At 39.9% G+C, this 25,596-nt stretch overlaps 1 protein-coding gene across 1 annotated transcript in view; it reads left to right on the top strand.

Annotated features, from left to right (window-relative positions):
* Positions 1-25,596, top strand: part of FAT4 (FAT atypical cadherin 4) — a 145,578-nt gene that overhangs the window by 51,074 nt on the left and 68,908 nt on the right. The window contains exon 2 of the mRNA XM_068404183.1: positions 22,816-22,947. Coding sequence (XP_068260284.1) covers positions 22,816-22,947 — 132 coding nt within the window. The remainder of the gene's footprint in view (positions 1-22,815; positions 22,948-25,596) is intronic.

The following is a 25,596-nucleotide window of genomic DNA, read 5'->3' as shown; positions in this document are numbered from 1 at the left end:
AGAAGGAACAGTGACCTGGGTCAACAGAAGGAAATAGGTAGGTTTTTGGAAAACTGTACCTTCTGTGGCACCACCACTGCCCCTAGTAGCTAGAAGAGGAGGGGATGAATTGTGGGTGAAGTTGGGAGTGGTAATTGAGGTGATCTTTTCTTCTTCTTTCCCTAAGGAAGTGGCAGACCCTGCAAATCCCACATTCCAGTGTGCAAATAGGTGAATACTCTGCTAAGGAATTATTAGATTCTTCCCAAATAAGTCAGATTTAATTAATACTGTTACAGTAATACACCTAGAGTCACATTAACTCAACCCATTTATAACTGTGCAGCTGCATTTTGAGCGAGCTGCAAACAACAGAAGAGATCTCACAGCATTTTCCAAAAAATGGGATCTATTAGGAAGCAGAAGTTGCACCACAAAGGTGCGTACCACTGTTGCTTCAGCAGGACGAGAACACAGATAGTACAAATTGCACGTCTAACAAAGGATTTGGACCTTCTCCGCTTGGTTCACATGTACTTGGCAGAGCTGAGACTGAAACTGAGATAAAAGCTCTCGTTTGCCAGCCCTGAAATAATCTCTGTAGTGTGCACCCAGAGGGGGAGCGGCCGTTCCCGCAGGGTACTGCTCAGCGTGGAGCTGGCAACAGAGAATGTCTCTATTAAATACTGACTTTATTTCACCTTCTGTTTGAAATCATCTTTCTGAGACTTCATGGAGGCTTTGAGGATATTCAGTAGCTTTCAGCTTTGAGGTGCGTCACACTTCAAACTCCCACTGCAATTACTTGGTTATACATCCGTCCTACTGAGATCCCCCTGCAGCTGGTCCAGGTTTGCTCTGAACTAGGTGTTAATTTGATACCTTCAGAAACCTTCTTCCTACAATATCAGGGAGGGTTAATGCTGACAGCTCTCTTTGGTGTAAAATGTGGCGCTTTGCTTTTCCTGACCATAAACTTTTTGTTTTGAGGAGACTTTTTACAAAAGTATGTTTAACAGAACATTTTTATTAAATTCCTTGTAAAACACCATGGCTAGCCAATGAATACTTATGATGAAGCTCTCCAATGGAGGTTTTTCTTTTGCTGATACATTCCTGGAAGGTGGCTCTTCCAGTTTCACACAAACCTTTTTGTGTTTGAAAGCACAAAGCCCCGTCCTACTATACACGTCTTTTTTTAAACTGAACTTTTGTCCAGTGGATCATTAGCTTAGTCCCATCAGTGGGTTCATACCCACTACATGAACTTAATATAGTTTTTTCACTTGGCTTGAAGAAGTTGTGAGATTATCTCTGGTCGTGTTTTTAAGGTTATTGTTGACAGTGCTGAGCAGGTGCACGCAAGTACATGCGAAGGCTTAAGAGCAGATGCTGTAATTACAGAATTGCAGATGTACTAATTTATTCTTGTTTTTAAGATGCGCATTAATAAACTGTTAGGAATTAAATTTACCTTTTGTTTGTTTGTTTTTAAACTGTACCCTGGAAGCGCAGGTGTATTTTCCAATAGGGTCTGCTGAGAGGATGGCTCACTCTAAAGTACTACCCTGAATCCATTGGACTTTAAGGCTGTATCTGGTAGCAAAAGCAGTAACAACGTGCTTTTTTCTCTTGTGCATCAGCTCTGTAAAAGCTATTTGGGTTACTGGAGCATTTGGCACTTGGCAAGCGTTACCTGGCCCTATGCCAAATGAAACACACAACTTTTGTCACTGTGCTGCATAAGTTGTACAAATAAAAACATTTTTATGCCTACAGGAAAAAAAAAACCACATCAACTGAAATTCTTAGTCACCTTTTCTTAGCCACATTTTAGAGAAACAAGATGGTATCATAGCCATTGTACAGAGTTACACAATTCAAAGGGGCATGTGGTAAGGGTGAAATAAATCTTTGTAGCTGGCCTTATTTTGTTACACGGTTGCTGTTTTCTGTTTTGTAGCAGATGACTAACATAATGGATCACTTTCTGGCATAGCTGTTGAAGCCAATAGGATTTACACCAGCAGGAATTTTGATGTAATTTAATTATGATTTCAATACCAGGAAATAAGCTCAAGTTTGGAAGAAAAAAAATTAAAGTGCTGCTCTGTTTCTGTGTAGCCTGGTATTATTTGTCAAACTGATTGTTGAATTTGTGGTGTTAATAGAGTTACTCTTAATAAGATGCACACATAAATGTACCAAAAAATCAGAGGAGCTGAGTTGTCTTTGTACATGGATTCACAAACTTCATAAGCTACTATGATATAAAGTAAGTGTGGTACAGAAAGCTTAATTGGGAAGTACCAGTGAGGTCAAGGACTGTACAGTTTAAAAATCAGTGCAGAATTTGATGTGCTTTCTGTGATGATTTTATTAGTTCAGCAATGTATTTGTAATGTTGTAGCTGTGTGTTAACTGGAAGAGCTACAAATACTGGAAATCATGGTCTGCACCACACTTTCTAAATCTGCAAAGTGCTAAGCCCAAGAACTAGAAGTTTAAATTTCATCAAGCTCTTACTGAAATACAGTGGATAAATATGATTTTGAAGCTACTTGCATATTCTTAATATTTTATGCAAAGTGAGTTATGATAATACGCTTCATAAGCTGCTTTCTAATGCTCTTCTGACATATGTGGTGTTTTACTAGAGACTGCTAGAAACATAGGGAAAGGCTTTTGTCTAACAGTAATGGGAAAAGGATGTCTTCGTATGTGTCAAACTACTTTAAGTAATTATCTGTCAGTAGAAAATTGATTTAGGATTCCTATTTGCATTTCTACTGTTCATTAAGTACATGTTCATCAGCCTGAAAAATAAGAAATGAGAAGGAGTTGTGGCAGCAGGTATGGATTTACCAGAAGTGCCAACAGGCGTGTAGCTCATATCTCCTGGGCGTGGGGACACCCAAGCTGCATGAGACCCCGAAACTCTGCCCAAGGGGATGTCAGAGCCGTTGGGCTCCTCCAGCGAGTTCGGTGGTCACCTCTGCTTGGCCATGCCCCACTGCGTGCCCCAGCCTGCTGTGCTGTGGGTGTGGGCTTGCAGAGTCCCACTGGGAAGCTTATTGTGCTTTGTGAGGTTTTTCTTTGTAAGATTTTTTCGTTTGCTTGTTTTTCTCTAAGGGCTAAGATGGGAAAAGTTTTAAAACCAACACAGGGTATAATTGTCGTAGGCCTCAATTGTGGCTTTGCCGCTGCTCTACATGAAAGGTATTGCTGTTTGAAGTCTGCGGATCGTGGGGAAATGAAAGGCGTTTGCTTTGCCTGGCTCCCTCAGCTCTGGGTCAGACCTGTGTTGCAGCTGGGCCTCAGTGGGCAGGATGGAGTCGGGAGGGGAGAAGCACAGGAGGTGGTTTGGAGCTGCTCTCCCATCCAAGTGTAATGTGGGTATCAAACCCAGAGAAATAAAAGGATTCCCTATGCTTTTGCGGCCCCTTACACCAGGATGACAGAGCAGGATCTGAAACGCAACATCTTGTGCCATATGCTGGCCAGAGTACCCACAGAGGTGTGCATGTTATTGTCCCAGCTGTCTCCTGGCCTGCTTCATGTCAGCCTTTCCCAGAGGGAAGGGGATGGTTCCAGTTGCAGTCAACTCAGGTGAACATGAGTTGCATATGCTATTGGGTATTTTGTATTTGCTCAGAGGTTCAAAGTTAAATTGACCTCTGGAGGCATTCCCAATTTCTTCAGGCCACGTGGTAGAGACCATGGGACTGATGGACAAAAGGGCCACAACAGAGCTGAGCTTTATAGGAAGCAAGGCTGTGTGACTCAACTGTAACTTTTCAAATTGGCACATTCTTTCCTTACTATGAGAACTTTTTTCCATGGATTCATTGTTTTGAAATGAGTATCCATGACTGTTTTCTAGCAAATAGAAAGCTTTGGCTGAATGAAGTTATCCAGCTTCTCAGCCCTGTCTCCACTCTCTTCTGAACATGAGCACCAAGGTGTGTGCTTGCTTGCCTGGTAGCAGCCTAGACCCCAATTTAGATGTTCATTACTTTGTTTCTGTGGGCTGTTATTAACAAGTTCAGAGTTTTACTGTGGCCTCAAGGGTGTGGGTTAGCAAAGATGATTAAAATGGTGGATTTGATCGCTCAATGAAGTCCTCTCTGTTGCATTAAAGGGGTAACGGACTGTAAAATATAAATACCACAGCTAGAAGAAAGGAATAGATTTTCTATAGCATTTATTAATGTGAGGCAGACTGTAGGTCCTAGCAGTCTAGACGGGAGAACTGTAATGTTTCTTCTGGCCTTTCTCATTAATTTTGACAGATTTGAGGGGTTTGCACTTCTGCACAAAAAGGTTTCAATTAACCCTTTTAACTTTCCTGTATCATAGGCTCATTTTAGTTCATTCAACCGTATTTACCAAGTACATTAGTCTGTGCAACATGTGCAAAGAAAGGCATTAACCTTGCTGGAGTCTCTCAGGATTTGTTTTGGGGTAACTGAAAACAGAATGTGAATCCAGTCATCAGTTAGCATTGCTACAAATATTTCCGCTTCATTTCTTTTTACTGTTGTTATTTTAACCTGAATTACTGTAATCATAACCTGTAACTTTCTTCCTGAAGCACAGGGCAAATACTTAAAGCATTTTACATACCATCTTATGTTGGGGAATTACCATGGCCTGGTCAGAGAGCATATGTGAATTACTGGGCTTCAGGAAGTAAGAAAGCTGTTGTGTGTTGTTTGGTGATGCCTGTGTAAGAAATAGGTTTGAAAAAATGCACAGGTAATAGTTATCAGGAAGGTGTTTTGAATATGCCAGCAATCTATAATTCATCATTTTAAGAAATGAAATGTCTTCTTTTTGAGACAAAATCTAACATGTTAGCAAACGGCACACAGCATGGTGTGTGTTGTTGGTTCATAAAGCATAAAGGAAAGATGACTTTAAAAAAGCATTTAAATCCTGTATTGAAAACTCCATGAATAAGCAGATAGAAAACACAAAGCAAAGTAATGTCTCTGAAGTTATGAGAAATTTATATTATCTGTAATATTTGTAAGTCAGGATGGTAACATAAATCCATTTTTAATGTTAAATGAGCCACACTCAGCAGATACTCAAAAACAACCTTAAGTATTTATTTCTGTTGCAGAAAATAATTTCCTGGCTACTTTTAATTTCTGCATCATTAAGTCTCATTTTAATGAGTTTCTGGTCATTTGTACAGTTAGCCCATACCATAGCTAATGATGAGAGGGCTGAGGACCAGGCTACGTATGACAAATTTACCATATTTATTCTAGTTTCAATGCTTCACATTCCCTAATCAACTCACATTTATTGCTTGCTGACAAATGTAACAGCTGACTATATATTTACAGTACTGTAGAAGGAGAGCAGCACTTCTTCACTTCATTATCCGTAGCTATCAAAAATCCCCTGGGGAAAGTTATTTTAAATTAAATTGACCTGGAAGATGAAGACATAAGAGTTATGAATATAACTGTACTGTAAGGTATAGTGTAGATGAGGGACAGGTGTTTACCAGCTTGGCAGGTGCTTGACTTTTGCCACACTATGTTTGCAGAGGCATTTACAACTTAGGACTTTCATTATGTCCATTAGGTTAGAGCAAATTAACGTACCTCTCCAAAGCATCAATACTGACCCTATCACAAATAGAAATGTTGGTGACTCAATCAAATACAAGAATGTCCAGTCTCTGAGATACAGCAAACAAAATTCCTTTACAAGCTTGGCGAGTTGTGGTCAGTTAAGGAGAGTGGTGGTACCTGTCAAAACTCTCCTTGAGTATCTAAAATGAGATGCAGCTTGGTTTTAAAAAGCCAAACTGAAAGAAACTGCTGTTAAGTCTAATTTGCCTTGTTCTGTACTAACTTCAACCAAATACCAGCCACCCATCCATCTAAAATTACTCACAAGACTTGTGCCAGACTATTCTGTACTGTCTGAATATGCACAGGTGCTTATGAGAGTGTAGTTCATTAAAAGTTGATGCCTGTTTTCCCTGATCATCAGTTTTGTTCTTCGTCTGGCATCTTGCTAGGCAGGAGCAGTCCTTTTACTTCTCTTCTACTGTTTTCAAGCCTCTTGGTATTATTGATGTCTCTGTAATTCAGGATTTATAGTTTTAAATGCCAGTTAAATATCCAAGGATAAAAGAGAAGCAACAGATGCACTACTTTTTCTTTACTCTTTGAGGAGTTTAATAATTTCATTCAAATGCTTCAGACTTTAATTCATCTGGTTTTGACAGCTAGGCTTGCAATATGGATCATGTTATAGAGCAGTGGTTGTAAGTCACCAAATGCTGAATTCACAAAGAATTTTCAAAAATGCTAATGATCTCCCACACTTCTTTTTTTTTCTTCCATAACACAGTGGTAACAGGTAGCAGTAATGGTATCTATGTTTAATCATTGCTGCAAAGCAGAATGATTCAGATCCAGATGGAGGTACAGGTTGAAGCTATCGTGTGTTATTTGGTTCGTGGTGGTATCGGTTAAGATGCTGGATATGGTTCAGGAAAGCACAAGTAAGTTTACTAGTGAATTAACTGAGCAAGTTATCAGTTTTTGCTTTGACTTGCTTCTTCAAAGGGCATTTGTCCACATAAGAAATGAGTAAAAAGTTTGCAGAGTTTGTGGAAAAATGCTGCAAAACATTTAATATATTTGGAACTTGTGCATGCCTGTGTGATACATATTTACTTAATAAATGGCATGAAAGTGTAATAGTGTACATGAACGAGGATTTTTTTGTTCTATAATTAGAAACACTCGAGAAACTTCTATCCACTCAGTTTTATATATTTGGGGAATGAGGGAACTGTAGCTAGATTAATTCACTGTTATGGTCATCACTGTAGCAATAGATGGTGAATAAACTTTGACGGTGTGGTAGTGCATTTCTGTGGTAGCTTTACAAATCTAAAGTTACTGTATGATTAATTTCTCATCTTTCTGCTGCTTGCAACCTGCGGATTTTCAAATTGCGGTGTGTCTTTTTTAGATGATGTACCTTAGGATTCCAAAACGGGGGTGCTGTTTATCTTGCCATCCCTTGAAGTATTTTCTGTATTAATAGCAGTCTCTGATTCTCTGTACTGTAGTTTGGTCACAGAAATCACTGAAGGAATGGCTACATTATACACATGCTTTTGGGGGCTTTTTTGGGCTGAGAGCAAGACAGAGATTTCTTGCAAGAGGTTTCCCTCCTCCCATTATTATTGGTGTCCATACAGCTTTTGGATAATGTCACATTCTGACTGTGAAAATGAGGAATGATGAGGGCTTAGGCTGGCAGCCAGATCTGCCATAAACTGCACTCTACCAATCATATCACCTGATTTCTCCGTCCCTTATTGTTTTCCCCTGGAAGACAAATACAGTAATCATTTTACTATGGAAAAGATGCCTTTAATCATGTTTGAGAAGTCTGCAGGAAGTTGGTAGTAGGCAGCTATTGATAAATGCAAAAATTGATGCTATTAATTTCTCACAAATGCTAATAGTGCTTATCAAACAGTATGTTTCTAGGTATTTATATTTTCAGTTATAGAATATTTGTAAATAGAGCACCTGCATCTCTACTTCCTATGCAATTACTTAGTAAGAGAAACAAATCCCTGTAAAGCACACTATGATGTCTTTGAGGCATAACGCTTTCCCAGTTGCCCTATCACCAACCGTTCGTTATGAAATTACATTGGTAATTATGTTTTTGTCACCATTAACACTATGAGCTAGCAGAGGCTTCTGACTTGTTGCCATTGGTTTAATTATTCAGAACTCTTTGACTGCCTCGTTTTCCTTCTTTCCACTGCTTGATGACTCTCTCAGAAAGCTTTCAGGATTATTACATTCATACCTAGAAAATAATTTTTTTTACATAAAAGTTTTGCTCTGGCATTCTTCTACGTTATGCTGAGGGAAAATAAAAATAAGCTGTGTCATACTCTCTGGATGGATCAAACCAGGCTGAGATTTAGGAATTTTAGGTAGTGCTGGGGGAAACAGTACAAAAAGGGGGGGAAAATGCAGCGTTATTTTCTAGACCTCTCCATGATGCCCAGGTTTGTTGCTGTAATTTTCTTACTAAGAGTCAATATATGGCTTTCTTTGGTTTAATATGTTGATTTTTGCCTACACTCTGTTTGTGTTCTCCTTTAATATAATATAATCACTTCACTGTAAACCATTCCATTTTTGTCCTCAAAATATTCTTTTCTGGATTGTTTGTAAAACTATTGAAATGCTTCAATTGTGAACATACAATGACTGATCATCCTCTAATCTGTTCCACATGGATAGTGGGGCCAGTTTGTGCATCCAGTACATAGAACTTCAGTTAAAACCAGCAAGATTGATGCTGGTGCAGTTTAACCTACAAGATCACTCCGAAAAACCATACGTTTCTTAAAAATCACATGCCACAGCATAAACACCGTATTGAAGGCATGATGTGTATTATCAGCTATGAGGAATGGAGAAGCAAAACAAAGGATAAACGCAAAGGAATTGAGCTTAGGTTCAATCTTCCAAAGAAAGAATTATCTTTTAGTCATGTATTTAAGGGTGGGTGCTTAAACTCTGTGAAGAATTTCTGAATATTTTATGGCTACATTTGAAAATTCATTCTGATTTTTTTTTTTCCCCCCGCCCCGTATGTTCCTCAGAAGGGAACTGGTGATTCTCAGCACTGCTAAAATTCTTCCCATATGATTTTAAAAAAACAGAGGCTTGTAGTAATGTGGTGAACTTTCAAAGGATCAAAGATTTGGCACGATCAGGATAATAACTGAAAAACCCGAGTGCTATAATGCAAGGGATAGCTGAGTCGCTTTAGTCAGGACATCAGACAGGGACCTGAGCAAGAAAAGTCTCTTTGGTTTCACTTGTGCTAGAAATACCATGAGAACTGTTCTCTTGTGGTATTTGTGCTTCCTGCCACACTAAAATTAAGCTATGCAGAAATGCCAGTCTATTTCTTTCTTCTTTTTTTTCCCTTTAAAGTTTACTAAGATTATAAAAACTCAAAGTTAGTTTTGACTTGATTGAAGGGAGGCTTTGGTTTGGTCATTCTTTGTCTGGAGTAGTCCAACTGGCCTTCCTCCTAACAGCTGTGTTTGTACTAACTGCTGGTGATATTTCTGACTCAGTAATCACAGCTTGCTTAGGACTATCCACAATAAAACCACATTCTTCTAATGTCCTTTGGGAGCAGGTAGCTGTGAAGTGTCCCCAGGTCAGTCATGGAGTGTCCCATAGGAGGGCTGCAGGACAGCATGTATCATGAGGCGTTAACCTCTTGTCCTCTCCTCCCAGGCAGCCTAGAAGTGTACCACACTAAAGCTAGAAAAAAAGAAGAGCATATCAGTCAACTCTTTGAGGAAGGAATTAACCACAGAAACTGTTAAACAAGTTCGATCTGCTCATGTGTTGTATATACATATGTCTGCATTCTCTCTTTGCCCTTCCCTTAAGGTGTCATCTTTGAACACCTTGAAGTCAATGAGAGATTGGCTGCGGTGCAGTCTTTGGTGTTGGGGGAGAGAGCTGTAGTATAGCACTTGGACATCCATATAGGATCTGGACTATTAAAAGTTCTCATTATTGACTGTAGTGGCCAGAGTGTAACTTCATAGGTTGATGTAGGTTCTACATATAAGAAAAGATGTAGCAGATCTTTAGGAACCAATAAAAGTCAAATCTCTGAATATATACTCAAATAAAACACTTCATATTCTTTATTAAGGAAGAAGACTGTAAGAATCCCACATAAGCACACTGTTCCAGCTATTCCAGCTATTTCTGTGAATGCCTGTTTTCTTTCACTTTATTTTTCTTCAGTGCACAAGGTTATATATATATTTACAGAAGTGATGAAACATTAAGTTTGAAAGGTAGCTTTTAATTAGTCTTTAATGCTTGATCTTCTAAATTCTTCTATGTCAAATCCAAAGTCCAATGGTAGAGATAATCAAAATTGAAAAGACAAGTATGGGAAACTAAAATTGTTGTTGACTGACATGAAAAACTTTATAAACTGAGTTTCAGCCACCTTCCACATTCCCAGGCCAAAAAAATGTGGTATTCAGATATTCAGAATATTTCTGGAGATCAAAGTTTGTAATTATATGTAAATTTGAACTTCCTAGTTTGGTAAAGATCCAATATAATTGTCTTTATTCAGCTTCAAGAAAGGTCTTACCGCAAAACTGCGTCACTAGAAACAGCAATTTTTTAAGGAGAGATAATGTAGGCCAGTTGAATGTTGTTGGGCAGAAAAATTAAGTTTGGAGGTGTGTGGGACTTTCTTTTTAGTCCAAGTATATGAGGTGGTCTAATACACGCTGCAGCAGTCTACTGTTAGCAAGAAGAACTTTCTTGATAATTGTAGTAGAAGTCGGATAGTCATGATTGACCAAAAAGATAACTGGGGTAAGATTTCCATGAAGATACAGCTGCCTAAACAAAGATTCTGATAGATGGGAGAAAAGTGGATTAAGGAGGGCTGGTGTGCCCAGAAAATTGAGGTTCTTGGCCGTTTTGCTCAATTTTGATGAGGTCAGCAGGGAAAGCAGCATAACCATGTATTTTGAAGATGCAGATTAGGAAAGAAAAGGGAAACAGAAGGATCTGCTTCTCCAAAGATAGGTTCCACAAACCTGCAGCCCTGCAAGATTGACCTTTTTCATCATTTGCAAGACCTTCAATGAGCCTGGAAGGCCTCTGGGCTGGGGCCAAGGAATGGCTGTGGAGTCCAAGGGCTTACCTTCACGAGCACTCATCCGACTGATGCCCAAGCTGACAGTACTCATGGAGCTGTTATTTCCTCCAGGAGGAGGCGAGGAGCCTTTCCAGCCAGTTCTCAGCTGTCTGACCCCATGGTGGAGCAATGCTCCTGCTGCCTTTGGTGACCCAGGGGACATAGCTCAGTCATGCTGCGCCAGTGGACACCGGCTGAATGCATGTGTTCCCATTTCAGAAGAGCTGAACAGCTCTGGTTTATTTGCTTTTCATAACCATTGTAAAGCTCCCCATCATGGACACTTGGGGGCTGTTGTCTGGGTCCCACAAATAAAAAGCCCCACATGTTTCTAAATGTCTCCTAATCTGATTAAGCTGAAGCCTTGTCTCTCTCCTTGGGAAATTTCCTTGAGACCAAGGTTGAAGGTGGATGAATCTAAGTTGAATCTCTTTTAGCCTTCCCGGGACTAGTGTTTACCCCAAAAATGTTCCAGAGAACGTACAATATTTTTTAAGTCCCATGTGACGTGTGTTTGTTTGAGCAGACCCGCAGGGACTTTTGCAGCCATGCAGAAGAGAGGAAAGGCAGGGGAGTATGAATCCGCAGCATACAGCCAGGCGGTGCAGATTCGCGGGCGCTGAGCAAACTCATTTTAACAAACCTCTTTGTGATCTTCTGAGTACCCAGAACCTTGCCCTGCTGGCAGAGGAGACCCCGCCACCATAGCCTTGATGGTCAGCTGGGTCTGCTGAGGGCAGCCACAATGAGAAGGTCCATCTGTGGCCACATAAAAAAGCGTTTCTGGCCACAAATGGCCCGTGGCCATGGGGAGGGACCCCCCCGCCCCGATGCTGCAGGAGCAGATGTGAAGCTACTGTAGAAGACTGCAGTCTGCAATGAGGAATAAGGTGAAGAGGGCATTTGCCTGAAATTTGTAGGAGGATGCAAAGATATTTGGAGTTTCTAGTCCCACAGTTCCCTGCTAGCAGCCTGTTGGTGCTGTGGGGGAAAAGCTTTTAGGCATTTCTAGAAAATGGCCCTGTTGTAAATGTGAAACTAGAAAGTAACACTTTGGCCTTGTGTGTTTTATTTGCTAAAATCTATTTAGACTCATATGGGGTTTCTTCTCGGAAAGGTGCCACTATAAAACCCTCGTAGCACTGCAAAACATCAGTCAGCATTCAGTCCTATATTTTTAATTCCCTTCCACTCAGAAAAAAACCTGTAGTTTCTTAAGTGACTATAGCAATGCTTTTTCTACCACAGCTCTGGGTAAAAAGCTTTTCTTCTCCTGTGTGGGCAACCTTCAGTGATAGAGTAGATGTATCCTATTGTCCTGGTGATTGAATGTGTCTTAAATGTCACATCTGTAAGTTCAATTAGGTGATTTATTTAATTTAGAGGTGTGACATTCCCATCCTTGAACCACTAATGCTTACTTTTTCTGTCTTTATCCTTTTTTTTCTGGCATGGACAGAACTGTTCTTACCAGTTCAATCCATTTCTTATTACATGGCAGTAGACCTCATTTAATTAAATGCAAAGTTATAAACTAAATGGTTCCCAAATGTATAATGTTTTGAGTATTTAACAAAAAAAAAAAAAAAAGAACCAAAAAGAAAAACCTCACTAGCAAGTGTTTGCCAAGTGTTTGTATTGGTTTGGCAGGTATTTGGAATAGGTTTTGTAACTAGAGGTACTGCTAGAGACAGAAGAATTAATGTCTTTATGAGAAAATCACCCCTTTTGTCTGGGGAAATGACATAGGACCACATGTGTGCGCATATCCCAGAGTCCATGGGTAGGCAGTGAAAGGATGGGTGGAGGAGTTTTTCTGGTCCCTGCAGTGGCCAAGCAGTGCTGCTGGCTCAGCGCTTGGGGGATGGATGAAGCCACTCTGCTCCCTCTGCCCTCCTTACCCAACGGCAGCGCAAGAAGCAATTGCACCTCTTAACATGTGCCGTAGGAAACTGGTCCTTCTGGTACATGTAGCATGTATACATACACACGTGCACACAGGTGCCGTATGCATTTAGAGCAGCTTACGGTCCTTAGTGCCAGCCCAGCTATGCATTGGCCCCACTGGATTGCCATTTCTGGGCAGACCTCGGAGAGGTCCTGGTGTGTTAGTTGGTCCTGTTGAAACGGAGTTCAAAATAACTTGTTCAAACAATCAATCTCTTATTTTAAACAGTATGAATATTGACTGAGCTACATGTGTTACTCATTTACCAGTACTGACAAAATAACCTGTATTTCATTATGGTTTTGGTGGTGAAGGGGGGGAAAACCATGACTGCTTGTGGCATTTCTTATCATTTTTATTCCTTGTACCACTTTGATGTTTATCTCTCATTTGTTGTGAAGCTGGATTACTTCGGGTTTCCATGTATGTGATTATGTGTGTTTTGATGTGTGTTTTAAAATCAACATGCTGTTGCTTTCTTAAATTAGCCAAGGTTTGAGTAGTGCCTTCCTTCACCCAGTCTTAATTCCCTCTGCTGCGTGTGAGACCGTGCCTCTTTTTAGAGAGCAGTAACTGATGTAGCACTTAAACAATTAGTTAAAAATATTGATTTCGGGAAGAGCGGGAATAGCAACATGGCTTGTTTTGCCTTTAGAAAAACACTTTTTGTGTGCCCCAGGGTGTGTAACACAACATTGTGACAAATCTTTGCCTGGAGTGACCTGGCAGGGCATCTGAACACATGAATGGTTTGGTTGAAGCAGAGGGAGTCAGTCTGGGGAGCCCAGAGAGCATCTTTCCTTCTGACTTCGGAGCAGCGAGGGCGAGCACCTGGGTCCAGTGCTTAATTCATTAACGGCTGTGTCAGGATACCTCTTATGTCCCCTTGTGTGATGTATGGTGTGCACGTGAGGAGTAAGCGCTGCAGATAAGTTTCTGAAGTTAATTTCTGTATGCTGCTCTGGTGTTTATTCATCTGTTTCTATGAGCATGTAGAGGGACACAATTTATCAGCCACACGTGTTTACTCACGGGCTACCAATGCTGTTTCCCATGTCGCTGGTTTTATGAATATTCTGCCCAGGTACTGATGGACCCCCAGCACGCATGGGTAAATCATACTGCATGTCTGCTGAAAGTGGTATTGGCAGCTCTCTCACAAGAAAGAGCCATTTCTTTTCAGTGGCAGTGTCATCTGGACTTTGCCGAGAAGTTAGATGTAACCACAGTAGGTAATGCTTTTCCAGACAATGCCTTATTGTCTGTGCAGGCTGGACACAGAGACCTTGCATACCTACTTAGAATCAAGATTAAATTACCAACCTTTTTGGCATTTTTATGTAAAATGTTCTTTGTTATGGTCTTCTCATAGCTAAAGCATGAGTCACTTGCAAGCCATAATAGATTTTGGCTATACTGCGTGATGAAGTGTTCTGGATGCAGTGAAACATTTAATCAAGACTCCAGGCAGTGCAACTCCCAGTGGTCACCTTAACAAAAAAAAATAAAATAAATAAAGGGAGAGAAAGAAAAACAAATTATGGCACCTTTTCTTTGCAGCACTAAGATGATATTTGTTAGAGACAACAGAAGAAAGTGACATCTTTTTAAGTAACAATGAAAGCAGATTTACACCTGAATTAGACTAGATATAAGGAAGAAATTTTTTACGATGAGGGTCGTGAAACACTGGCACAGGTTGCCCAGAGAGGTGGCAGATGCCCCATCCCTGGAGACATTCAAGGTCAGGTTTGATGGGGCTCTGAGCAACCTGATCTAATTGAAGATGTCCGTGCTCACTGCAGGGGGGTTGAACTAGATGAGCTTTAAAGGTCCCTTCCAACCCAAACCATTCTATGATTCTATGATTTTTGTCATAGTGTCAGTTCAATCACTGAGTTTTGGAAAGCACTCTGGTCTCCCAGCGTTTTGTAGAAAATATAGATGCTTTATAAAAGTGCGTTGGTTGCAAAACATCAGATCGCCTTACTAAACTGTAATTTACAATATGATTTTAACTTCAGTAAAGTTGTGCAGTGTTAAAATACTTGAATTAGAGCTCACAGATTAAAATTACCTGGGAAATTCCAGCATAAATTCCAGCATTACGTATAAATCTTATCAATCATGTTTCCATGCATGTTTGTATAATGGAAAAAATGGAACATGTTGACAAAATGCATTGAGCCCTAAGTTTCCAAACAATTTCAGGGCTGGTAATCAGTAGTAATTCCTGAATTTGTGAGGGAAAAGGAAATACTGCTATAATGCCTATCCTAGATGGGCTCAAACTGGTGTCTTTTGCTGGGTCAATATTTGATCTGCATTTGGGTGATTGGAGCAGGCAGTCGTGTGGCCCAGGACAGCTTTCGCATCCTCTCTTTCATTAAGGTACTCTTGAGCTCAGACATCAATATTAAGTCTTGTGCTCTGGTCTCCTTCTTGGGAGACATCCTGAGTGTCTAAGGTCTAAGTGTATGGCTGACACATCCATTTATTGCCTAAATGCTTTTCACCGTCACCTAAAATGAGGGACTTTGCCTAAAATGTACTAGAAGGAGTTTGTATTATATTCACTACACTGATTTTTTGTTTTCAAGGTGTTACCCCAGAACTCAAAGATCAAGTGACTTCTGCTGCCCCTGGACATTCAAACTTGTCTTTTTTTTTTCCAACTTGTCTTTTTTTTTCCAAACAGTGCCTTTTTAGAGTTGGGTTTTTTTTTTTCACATTTTCTCCCCAGCTGCAATCTTTTCGCTGTTCATAGCGGGATTCGTAACAACTTTGTATTTCTATTTAACAGGTTTGCTGGCCTGCAGCACAATAGACTAATGGGATTTTTATTGTACTAGCATGCACTGGGATTGTTTGCCTCCTGGAAAATGGGATATTCAGATGCCTCATTCGGCCTCTGTCTAAGCATAAGCTATTGCCTTGTCCCAAGACATTTTCTTTATAAATGGGCTTTCCATCTTGTTATAGAAATTGTAAATATGCATGGTCTGTAGTTCAGGTTTTCCACTTTCCTGAGCTCTGCTATTATTGGTTATTCAAGTAATTTTAAAACATAAGTGTTTATTTTTCACCCCCGCGCTTACTGTTTCCCAGTATTTTAGTTAGAGAAAGGTGGGAAACTGGTTCACGATAGCCTGTGGGTTTTTATCATTATTAGAAACATTATTTTAGAGAATTCCTGGGAATATCAAGATATATGTATATAGTTATAGATTATTTTTTTTTTTTAAAAAAAAGGATTTTTCTTCTTTTCTTCCTGGAAATGCATTTTTGCTTGCCTGGACTCTGATACTTAGTCTTTCTGGTCCCTTGCCTTCACAGTTCGGAGGAAGCACGCACACACTGGTTCTGCAAACACTTAGTATAACCATAACTTCACTAGTGTGAGTAGCCAATATGATTACTCACATCAATAAAAAAGGAATCTACACATGCATGTGTGCTTCTCAGGATTAGCGAAGCATGGTTTCCTGGATGAACAAAAAGGCCAAAGTGATGAAGGCAGGAGAAAAATGACTAGTGTTGGCCAGCTTCTTCAGTTAGTTACATGGACGTGATGAATTAATAGTTGAATTTTTCTCTTTTATCATCATGAATGATATTATTTAGAATATTTACCAAAGGGTGGAGAATAGAATCCTTTCACTTTTATTCTGTTAAAATTGATAATGCACTGCCACGGTCTCCATGGCAAAGAAGAATAAGCTCCTTAATTTTTTTAATATGAAGGATCATATAGTGGCTTAAGCATAAACAAAAGTCTTCAGGGTGATGAGTGCCAATGCTGCCTGTAGGTTATTAGATGGTATCTCTTGAGAGAGGCAGTGAATATCACGGCAGCAAGCAAAGGGAAGAAGAATGACTCAACAACGTATAAATGGAAAGAAAAGCTGTTGCCTTTCCACTCCGTTTGATCTTTAATCAAATAGCTGTAGCGTTTGAAAACGTATCAAACGCGTGAGACATCTGGGAGTTGCTTTCTCCTTAGATCGTGTTCTATCTGTAGATCTCTGATCGAGCGTGTAGCATGGCTGGGGTGGCTGCAAGCAAGAATTACTGCATGCGTTTCGGGGCTCGCGGTGAAACTTGCTGCTGCCACATGAGCTCATTCAGGTTTCCTGTGGCAGCTTATTTTCCCTTCATTTTCGTTCGATAGATGGAAGAACTTCAGAAAAGTTATTCTGTCTATAAACCCTCCTCACCTTGAAATCAAGGAAAAATAAATGTTAATAAGTGTAATAAAACAGAGGGATAGGTTCTGGCCAAATGAGCCCATTGGTTTATAGAAGGTGTTACGATCGGATAGAATTTGGCACGTTTCCTTCCAGTGCAATGTTTTATTTTACGTACCTTTGTAGCTCATAAACTTGGTAAGTTTGGTCACTAAAATAATTTCTTGTTCCAGAATAAAACTCTCATGTTAAGCTTTTTATGTTGAGCATGGAATTTGTCTAGCCTGTGCAGTAATAATTGTCTGGAGTACTAGTATTTTTGAAGTGGATTGGTTCTTTTGCTCTAAGAAGTGAAACCGTCTTTCAGCAACTGTTCCATGATTCAATGAATTATTTTGAATAGGTATAAGAATAGATTATTCAAATGCAAATTCATATCATTTTGGTTAACCAAAAAAATCTTTTTTTTTCTTGACTTCCATCATTATTGAGTTTATCTTTGCCCTCCCAGAATAAATCTTCAGAATTGTGTACGAAGTGTGAAGCTATTGAGGACTTTACACTGCAGCATCACTTTTTGTAAAGAGTCTCTTTCACACAGACTCCTCATAAATGCCATCAGTTAATTCAAAGAGGATATTTTCTACTTTCTTCCAAGTAAAGACAACATTTTGAAACAACAGTGAGTTTCCCAGTGACTTCTTGTGTTCAGGTTCATGCCCTAAATGCTTAAATAGATACTGTATGCTTTATGAAGTGAGGTCCTGGTATGATTCCTTAATCTATTAAGACCTGAGGTTTGTCTGAATGGAGAAAAGAACTCTTATTTTTCTTACATCTACGTTTAAAGTAAATTGAGGCAAAACGGATTGAGGTGAGTGCTGCCCTGCCTCAACCTGTTTTGAATTTGTTTATGGAGAAAAAACACAAGAGACTAATTTAAGCACTAAATAAGAATCTTAACGAGATCAAGGTAATTAATATTTCCTCTGCTTTGAAAATGTCCGTGACAGCAGGCTGCAGCAATCAGATAGTCACAGATGAGGATGGGTTGACCATCTGTAACAGTGGCAGGGGCATGGCATTATTGTGAGAATGTTACTAAGCCTGCAGAATGAGGAATTTGATCCAGACACAGGGAAATTTGTGGTATTGTTTGACTCGCTACTTTTCCTAATCCCTGTGGTTTGTTGTATGTCTGTATTTTTGCATCTTAGTTTAATATAGGTTGAATCAAACATAAAACAAACACACAAACAAAAAAAACTCAAAAAAACCCACCCAAAGATAGTTTGCATAGAAATTGATATGTAAAATTATTGTGTTTATTTACAAGGCGTAGTAAATAGGCAACACACAATAGACTGTGAGGGAAAGCTTTAATCTTCCGTGTTTTTTCTAGATGCATTAAAAGTATGAAGGAAAAGCATTATGCTGTAATTTGTACAAAAGTAGAGTAATTTTGTGGAGATGTGGATAGAACAAAGCTTTCTGATTTTTTCATTTCCCCTTGAACAAATAAAGCAAGGCAATATTTTGAATCTACTCATCAGTTTTTCATCGCAGACTTCATAGATTTAGAAGCGTCTGTGATTATGTTCCCATGTCTTCTGCACAAATTCAAGGCTGTTCAGAGGAGCAAAGCCCACATCAGTGCCTGGACCACCGGAGAGAGCAATTTAGAGAATTAAAAGGCACAAACGTGTGGGCAAACATGCTTCACTACCTTTGCTGATGCTGTATTTTATTATATTTGAGTCCTCTGAGTGACAGTAAGAAGTTTTGGCTCGTATTAAAGGTACTGTTGGTATAAATGGGAATTGAGGATTTGTCAGATGGAAGTTGCCAAAGTGTTTTGTCGGAGACTGGCCATAGTGCCGTACTTCGAGCGGTCCAAGGATCACTCACAGATGAGTGGTTTGTGTCTCTGGCTTGCATCCTAGAGTCACATTGAGTGACAGGTTTGAGGTCAGGCAAGAATATTCCCCATGTTGGATAGATTTGGAGAAGGTGGGGGGGTGGTTATCACTTTCCATGTAGCTTGGGCGTGTTGCTTCCTATGGTTGTACAGACGTTGTCACCTAATGGTTCCTTCCTGTTCCAGCAACCAAGGTTTGGACAAATCCCTTAAGCTCCCTTTTTTTCTTCCTGTGGCATGTGTCAGGTTTGGAGGCCTTTGGTTTCCTAGGTATTTCTTCTTGTACTTGCTGTTGTCGCTGGTGGGTGTTTTGCCATTGGTGCAAGCTGAGAGCACAGCACATGTTCTGTAGACCCTTCTAAACGCGATGCCCATGGTACAGGTGGCCGCTAATACTGCCATGACCACCTTGTCTTGCCTTCATTAAGTCTGAGACAGAATTGCGCATAATTATTAATTAGTAGCATATGTTATTAGTCAGACCATGTATTTCAAGAATCTGAGTGACACACACTGATATCTTTATGCAAATGTGATGTGGGATTAGAAAGCTAGAGGCAATTGGTTGGGGAGAGATTAAGTTTTGATGTTTGATTAAAGCTTTGTGGATTTTTTTTTTCCCTTTTCCTCCCCAGTAAAGATGTGATAAGACATGCTGAAATCTTCCAGTGCCCCTTGGCAATGAAAGGCGTTGTGGTTGTCCTGTGAGCTTCTGCTTGGGGTCAGAACTTCTGAAATAATTTCAAAGTGAAATTAATTTCTGAACTCCTGAAGAATGGACATTCAGTTTACACCCGAACTCGTTCAGGATGTATACTTTCTTAAATGAGGCCTTTGGCATAAAACTTAACAGATTCTTTTGTTTTGAGGAACATGTGAAGATTTTTCTCAAGTCTTTCTCAGAGGTATATTACTTGAGTGAAATTTCTGCAAACGGGCACATACCAGGATCTCATTCCTTAGGTTTGCAGTACTGTGTGTAAGCTGAAGTAATAAGTTATAGAAGAATTAAAAAGCTAGCTTTACACAGGGATGCTAATTAGACTTAGCCAACAGTGAATTATGAAGCAATATGCATTATCTGAGCCCTGTGGATAAACAGTAAATCACGGTGTAAATGCTCTTTAAAAATATTGTGGTCTCTTTCTAAAAATTTCTCTTCCTTATTTGAGAATTTCTGATTTTTCCACCATCTAAAGCATGTCTTTAGTATAAAATACAGTGTCTTAGTTTACTTGTGAGCTGATTTTTCAGGATAAAATTACTTCCTCTATTATTATTCTCCTTTTTTTCCGTTCTCTGGAATCTATAACTAATTTATTTTGTCCCACAACCCTCAGCCATCTGTATTCTTGGATTCTGACTATTTTACATTATGCTAGCTGTAGGCAATGCATAGCTCCTAACCCAAAACCCCAGAAGCTGTCATATATTTTTTCATATGATTTTTACAAAGGGCCATCTCTCATCATGAAAATGGGTTCTGGTGGTGAAATGTCACCTGCAGCTGAAACCTTAGCTGCGCGTGACATATGTGGCATGAATAAATAAATTGCAGAGCTGTGCAGCTGCTTTACCTTGAAACCGTATCTGAGGAAATGTTATACTTTGAGCAGAAGAGTTTGCTGTGCCAGTTCGTGGGGCAGGATCCGCTTGGCAAGGCTAGCTGGCAAAATCCTCCGTCTGTCATTTCTACCGCGTTTCTCCCGTTCCTGTGATTAGTTGTCGCTCACATGCAGCAGTCACCACAAAAACCAACACAGGCTGTTCTATTCTCTGAAAGTTTGTGTCTGGTTGGTTAGTTGTTATATCATTGCTTATGATGCTCCATTTCTTGTGCTTCTGTTGTCAGGGATTTAAATGTAACGATAAAACCTCCTGGGTTAATCTGTCTCAGGCCATGAAGTGTTTTGTGTACCATTTGTGAATGGTCAGAGGACTTAAATATGGTATAAATAAATAATGTTCTTCTATAAAAGGCCATGTAAGGCCTATAGGACCAGTGTTTTCTCTGCACTTCCAGCAGATATATCTACAATATTAATGTAATATTTCCTCTGTTCTTAAAGACACTTCAGTTCCCTTTAATGCTGTGGAAAAGTTCTGGCAGGCTGACAGTAACAGTAACCTACTGTGGGCATAAATACCCAACACAAACTGAAGAAAAAAAAAAAAGTAATTAAAAGAAAAAAGCTCACTTGCTTGAGGTGTCTGAGGGTGGCTTAGATCCCCAGGTGGAAGGTGTCTCCTTGTGTGGTGTATATACTGACCAAAGCCCAATGTAGCCATAATGTGTTCACAATGGTCTAGACCTCTCCACCCTCTGAAGAAATCCTGTTGGAGGAAAAATGCTGATCAGGGAAACAACTGAGCTCCTTGCAGCCTTCTCTGCATTAGAAATGTCCTCTGAGGCAGAAGAGATGGGTGTGTTAGGATCAAATATGGTCTCAGAGTATTTACATGTCTACAGCAATTTATATTTTCAGGGTCTTTGATGAAGGACAGTAGCACGACACACCAAATCTGTTCCATCACAAAGTCTAGCACTGGTGGAAATGTCAGGCTTTCTGAAACAGGTGCCTTTGGGAGGACAGAAAGATGGAGCATCCTTCAGGATGTGGTCTCAGGAAGCCCACAGAGGACTGATGACCCTAGCGTGCAGCCACCGAGAGCTCGGGGAAAGGTGCAGCAAGTGAGCCCGGGTGACTCAGTTGTTCTTCAGGGACGGCCAAGCCTCTGTCACTGAAGTGCTTATCTTTGGGACTGTCCTGGTGATCAAGTCAGAATGGCTTGGCTTGGTGGTCTGTATGAAAACAGAATGAAAAAAAAGAAAATATTATGGCAGGTGACTAGAAATTGTAGAATTCAGATCACCAGAAACATCTTCGTTGATTATATCCAGAGCAGCGTAACCCGTATATTTTCAGCTAAGTGCAAGGAGATCCCTGTGGATAATGGCAGGTACTGTAGTATAAATAATATTTTGTCTGTCAATCTAGGGATCTTCTTTAAGTCATCCATACCTTTGCCTCCCTTCCTGTGCAACAGCCCTATCTACCTTTCCCTATTCCCTGATGAGCAATAAAGACAGGCTTCCTTCAGCCACTCAGTTTTCTTGTTAGTCGGTCTTCAGAGTTTGGTGGCCATTTAATATTTTGGGTCCAAAACAAGCCTTTTTTTTCATGGTAAATGTAAACCAGCTGTGTCCTCTCTTTCTTTCTGTCTTTTTTGGAATATTACATGCCATACCCGGCAACAAGGGAAAAGGGAGCTCTGCAGCTTTTTGAATTAGCATCATCAGGGCAGCAATCTTGCTTATGAAAAACGAGGAATGAATAACACACAACAACCTTTCAGAAACTATCCTTACTGCTTGGAAAAGCATACAAATATTGTGTGTGAAAAGAACACTTGTTTAGGTGTGCGTGGGCAAGGAGAGTAGATGCTAGTGGTGCTTCTAAAGTAACGTTTATGTTTGCAATTAGAGGAGAGCTTTGAGAGAGAGAAAAACAGATTATTTTTTAAAAAAATACAAAGTGCAAGGGTGTTTTTTCCTCCCTCAGAGCGGAGAGTTGCCAATATATAAACATTTCAGGGAGAATTTTACACCACATCATCTTTATGTCAGACAGCATTTAATGGTTGAATGACCTCCTGCCCCGGGACTTGGCAGCTATCCTCCAGGGGCCGACTTTGAGGATTACAATGACAGTCTACCAGTGGATCTTTTCCAATATAAACTAGACTAGGACCATTTAAAATCAGTTGCTATCAACAAGTCAAATTAACTTTATTTATGTTAGAGGCTTTCCTATGAGTGTTTTATAACAATGTGGAATTTTAATATCCAGAGGGGCTTTTCCTGTTGTTGGTGTGATTTGGGAATGTTCTAATTCATGTGATTAAGAACAATTTGCCTGATTTCTTTCAAAATTATGTGATTTGTAACATTCAGGTCCAATCAGCGTCTAACTCACAGTGCTCACACAGCTTTTCCTGATTCTTGCTTTTTACAGGTGGAAATAACACTACAGGATATCAATGACAACCCACCAGTATTCCCCACAGATATGCTTGATCTCACTGTAGAAGAGAATATAGGAGATGGATCGAAAATATTGCAGCTGACAGCCATGGATGCAGATGAGGTAGGAGCATGGTTTCATATTTGAATATCTGTACTAAAAATGCTATTCTGGAAATACGTGGTTTTTACCTGTTCCCTTCATGAGAGCTTGGCCTTGGGCATCACTGCGGTCATGCTTTGAACTGCGTTTGGCCCATTCACAAAACTGTGTTCAGTATCATGGAGTCACACAGAGGCAAACACACATGAGCAAGTGAGATAAATGCTCTGTTACTGGAAGGCTGCTCACTGATTTGTATATAATCAGTTAATGTTTTCCTAACATCTCTTAACAAGCGGTTCCACTAATGGCAAAAAATGCCCCACATTTTGATTTCAGATTGTCTTGTTATCACTTTCATCATACACCATACCCGATAACTTGGCGAAGGTGCTGGACTGCCCAGCTTGTGATAAAGATTTATTGACGTTCAGTTTAAGACCACAGCCTGAGATCTAAACTAACTTTGAAGCAGAGATGTTGTAGCTGAGCCCAGTTTCAAGGTGTGCAATAAAATTAATGTGAGACAAGCCTTGGAGAACAATAGAACTTTTGAGAATGCCTGCTCACCCTTTGACTAGAACTACTTAATATCAATATTATCCTTTCCTAAAGAAGGTTTTCTTTCACCAAAAAGAGGGGAAAAGAAATAATGCTAAAATATGTGCTCTGTACATGAACCAGTTTGCAAAATCGTTTTGCCTGCTCAGGTTCATTACTGTGAGGACGCTGCAACTAAAGAGTTATTAAGAAACTACCAAAAGCCTTTGAGCAACTGATGTTAAACTGTTGGCCAGTCAGCTTAGCGAGGGATATCACAATCTTGTTGTATGCATCAGGCAAATATATTCATGTATAATTTGATGTATTCATTTCTTTTGGAAAGTAAGTTATGAGAATGATAACCGTATTGTTTCATTCACTTGAACTGATTCTTTCCACCGGGGAAAGGCCTAAAAAGTCAGTATGAGCGTGCAAAGAAGTTTATGTTGTTATTAAAATATAGAGTTACACTTGACAACAAGAAGCAATTCTTGCATTCAAATAATAAGGTAATTCAACCCCCTCAAGAGAATTGTATTTCTGGCCTTTTTTGCGTTAGCTTGGTTAGTTGTCCTGCAATTGTTAATTGATGTACTTAATCTTACTACTAAGTGGGGAACCACTGGAACACCCTCAGGAATGTTACGAATGTAATTATGAACTTTTTGTCCTTTATTTTCTGGTAGCAGCCTGACATACAGACAAAAAATAGGATTTTGGAAAGGTGCATAATTTGTAACAAAAATTGCAGCTGTTTGTCTTCAGTTTCAAAGAAGTAGATACTTTCTGCTGTGATACAGCAAACGGATATCTAGGATTTTAGCAATATATCGTGCTCCAGCCTCTTTTTGACCATTCCTAAACTGCACCTAATATGTTATCCATTCTGAGGCACTTCATCCAGTGGGAATTGATTTGTTACCTTAGACGGAACTCAGTCAATCTTTTTATAAAGAGGGATGATTTCAATTTCCCTACCAGAACATTTGTAACTCAAACCCTTTACAAAGAGTCCAAGATTTTTTAGCAATGTGCAGTTTGGGATCGATGTACTTGCCTTTCTCCCTGCTCCCCATCCCTCTTTGAAGTTGAGGGCACAGTGAATGCTCCTTGTTTTTCATACAATATTCCTGCAACACTGCGCTTTTCTGACTTCTTTTTTGCACATGCAACCCATATATGCAGCTCAATAAAACAGCGTGCTGCCTTTGCTGTGTGCACGGGTGCTTTCAGAATCAAAGTTTTAGCTTCAAAAGGGTAAGGTAAAAAACCCTTAAAACTCATGGCCGAGTTGTGTACAAGAACCCCTATTACAAATTACCCTCTTTACTGTGAGGGTAGTGAGACACTGGCCCAGGTTGCCCAGAGAAGCTGTGGATGCCCCTCCCTGGCAGTGTTCAAGGCCAGGTTGGATGGGGCTTTGAGCAACCTGGTCTAGTGGAAGGTGTCCCTGCGTGTGGCAGGGGATTGGAACTAGATGAGCTTTAAGGTCCCTTCCAACCCAAACCATTCTATGATTCTATTATATAAATATTTTTAAATGGTAGTATGAAGGCAGGGAATTTCAAATTGTCTGTCATAATAAGGACATTGTAGAGATCTAAGAAAAGATGTAAAGACATTCTCTGGGTGCTAAGTGGTACCAAAGGCTTTAACAATTACAACAGCTTCTAGCGCTTTGCGTCTTTTTAAAGTCAGTTGTCGATGGGAGATTTTTATACAGCTTTTTAATAGGTTTTACATACCTGTATTTTGTTTCGCTTCTCACCTAACTCATGCAAAGTTACTGATTTGATTAACCAGTATCACACGTGGCTGTGATTTTAGCAGCGCTCTATTAGGAGGCCACTGGCTAGTCAAACAAGTGGTGAAGAATGTGGTCACCTCTGAAATCTTAAATTCTCATCAGATGTTTTTGCTAAGCTGCACAATCACAGGAAAGCGTGTTACATCCCCCAGGTACACCTGAGCGCCCAGATGCTGTGTACACTGGAGCACTGCATGCAGCTCTTCAGGGTTGGGCACCCGTAGAAGCTTGTTTTCTTTCTAAATTTCATTTATCAGTTAGCTCAGCCCAACTCTTTGAAACAACACCCCAGAGGGAAAGTTTGGTACAAGGCATAAGGT

The sequence above is a fragment of the Nyctibius grandis genome, chromosome 6 (assembly GCF_013368605.1).
Source record: "Nyctibius grandis isolate bNycGra1 chromosome 6, bNycGra1.pri, whole genome shotgun sequence".
NCBI classification, from domain to species: Eukaryota; Metazoa; Chordata; class Aves; order Nyctibiiformes; family Nyctibiidae; genus Nyctibius; species Nyctibius grandis.
Note: the sequence above shows the minus strand (reverse complement) of the source record. Positions and strands in the feature narration are given on the sequence as shown.